The 1735-nt window shown below is 41.2% G+C and overlaps 1 protein-coding gene across 1 annotated transcript; it reads right to left on the reverse strand.

Moving 5' to 3' along the window:
* Positions 1-123: 123 nt before the first annotated feature.
* On the reverse strand, positions 124-1378 carry CHT1_2 (Chitinase 1; the record flags this gene model as incomplete). Its single annotated transcript, XM_043194620.1, has 1 exon — positions 124-1378. A coding segment is annotated over one exon (1255 nt), but the record flags the coding sequence as incomplete, so codon positions are not given.
* Between the last annotated feature and the right edge of the window lie 357 nt (positions 1379-1735).

The raw sequence follows: 1735 nt of genomic DNA on the forward strand, positions 1-1735 counted from the left end.
CAGTACCATAAGAAGTTTCATAAATGTTTTGAGCATCAGTAGGCTTGGCGTGGTGGCAAACATCCTTGGTACAAGTGACAGTAATGAGTTCGGTGTTGTAGTTAGTGGTGAAAGTAGTGGCACCTTCGGAGGCAGATGGGACAGCAGAAGAAGAAACGTTACCGTAGAATGAACTTGAACTCAAGACATCGGAGGTGGTAGCAGCAGTGGATAATTTAGTGGAAGTAGCAGAAGAAGAAGGAGAAGAAGCAGAAGAAGCAGAAGCAGAAGAAGCAGAAGCAGAAGAAGCAGAAGCAGAAGCAGAAGCAGAAGTAACAGAAGAAGAAGAAGAAGAAGAAGAAGAAGAAGAAGAAGAAGAAGAAGCAAAAGTAGCAGAAGAAGAAGAAGAAGAAGAAGAAGAAGAAGCAAAAGCAGCAGAAGAAGAAGAAGTACAAGGATCAGCTTCGTTCAACAAGTTCTTTAACTGAACAGCGTAGTTGTCACCGTTTGAGTCAACATTGGACCAAGCGGACGAAGCACCCATGATAGCAAAACCACCAAAATTAGGACCACAATGAATACCAGACAAGTACTTGTTAACAGTAGCAGAAGGAGTGTAACCAGGAGCCGCGGCTTCGGAACCTGGCAAGCCAAGGAACAATTGGATGTCCTTGTTAGGAGAGACGTTAGCGGCGTATGTAGCCCAGGAATTCCAGTTAAAGTTTGGACCCAAACTACAGGACTTGTTGTAGAATTGGATGAAAGAGTAATCGAGTGCAACAGAAGTCAATAATTGGTTAAGAGTGGCATCAGGGTAAGGACATTGTGGAGCAGCACCAAGGTAGTACTTCTTAGAAACGGTAGCAAAGTAAGACTTCAAACCTTCAGCCAAAGCAACGTAACCAGTTTCAGCACCATGTTCGATATCGAAATTAAAACCATCAACAACAGCATCATTGAATGGTCTTTCTTCATCGGTAGAACCACCACCAAACATATTCCACAAGGTGGTGGCAAATTCAGAACCTTCAGCTTCAGAAGAGAAACTATAGGCGCCATAAGGACCACCCAAAGAGAGCATAACCTTCTTACCCTTAGATTGACAGTACTTAATGTCTTCACCAATCTGTGGACAATACAACGAATCACTGGTGGTAGGGACACAGTAGTCAGAGAAGGTAGCATAAAGATTTGGGATTTCGTTAATGAAGGAAACAAGAACGATATCAACACTAGTGCTATTACAGTAAGTAGATAATCTTTCTTGTCCACCACCACCGCTGAAGGCAGTTGATGTTGGATCTGGATCAAAAGCGGAGTTTTGACCCCAGTAAAGTGCCACTTCAGAAGCACCAACAAAGGCAGAAGCCATATATAAGAATAATGCTTTGGCCAACATAGTTAATTGAAAAGGGGAATGTATTTTGTAGGGTATGTTAACGAATGAAGTTTGGTTTCAACGAATGAAGATAAAATACATTAGAATCCTATTTGGAAAGCAAATACATAATTTCTTCTTCCACTATGGGTACATGCTAGCTTATATACATGTTTTTGATACTCACTCCACTTGTTTGGGTTGCTGAATATATGGGCTCACCTTTTGCATCCATTGTTTATTGTTATTTACTTAATTAATGCTTTGTATTGTTTGGTCGCTATGTATTGTTGGTTATTTGGTGTACTTAGGTCGTGTATATTCGATATTTGGGTGGTGATAATTGAATGGACCTTGAGTATGACTGGCTCTGGTGGT

This window comes from Scheffersomyces spartinae (assembly GCF_019049425.1).
Source record: "Scheffersomyces spartinae strain ARV_011 chromosome Unknown scaffold_44, whole genome shotgun sequence".
Classification (NCBI taxonomy): Eukaryota; Fungi; Ascomycota; class Pichiomycetes; order Serinales; family Debaryomycetaceae; genus Lizanozyma; species Lizanozyma spartinae.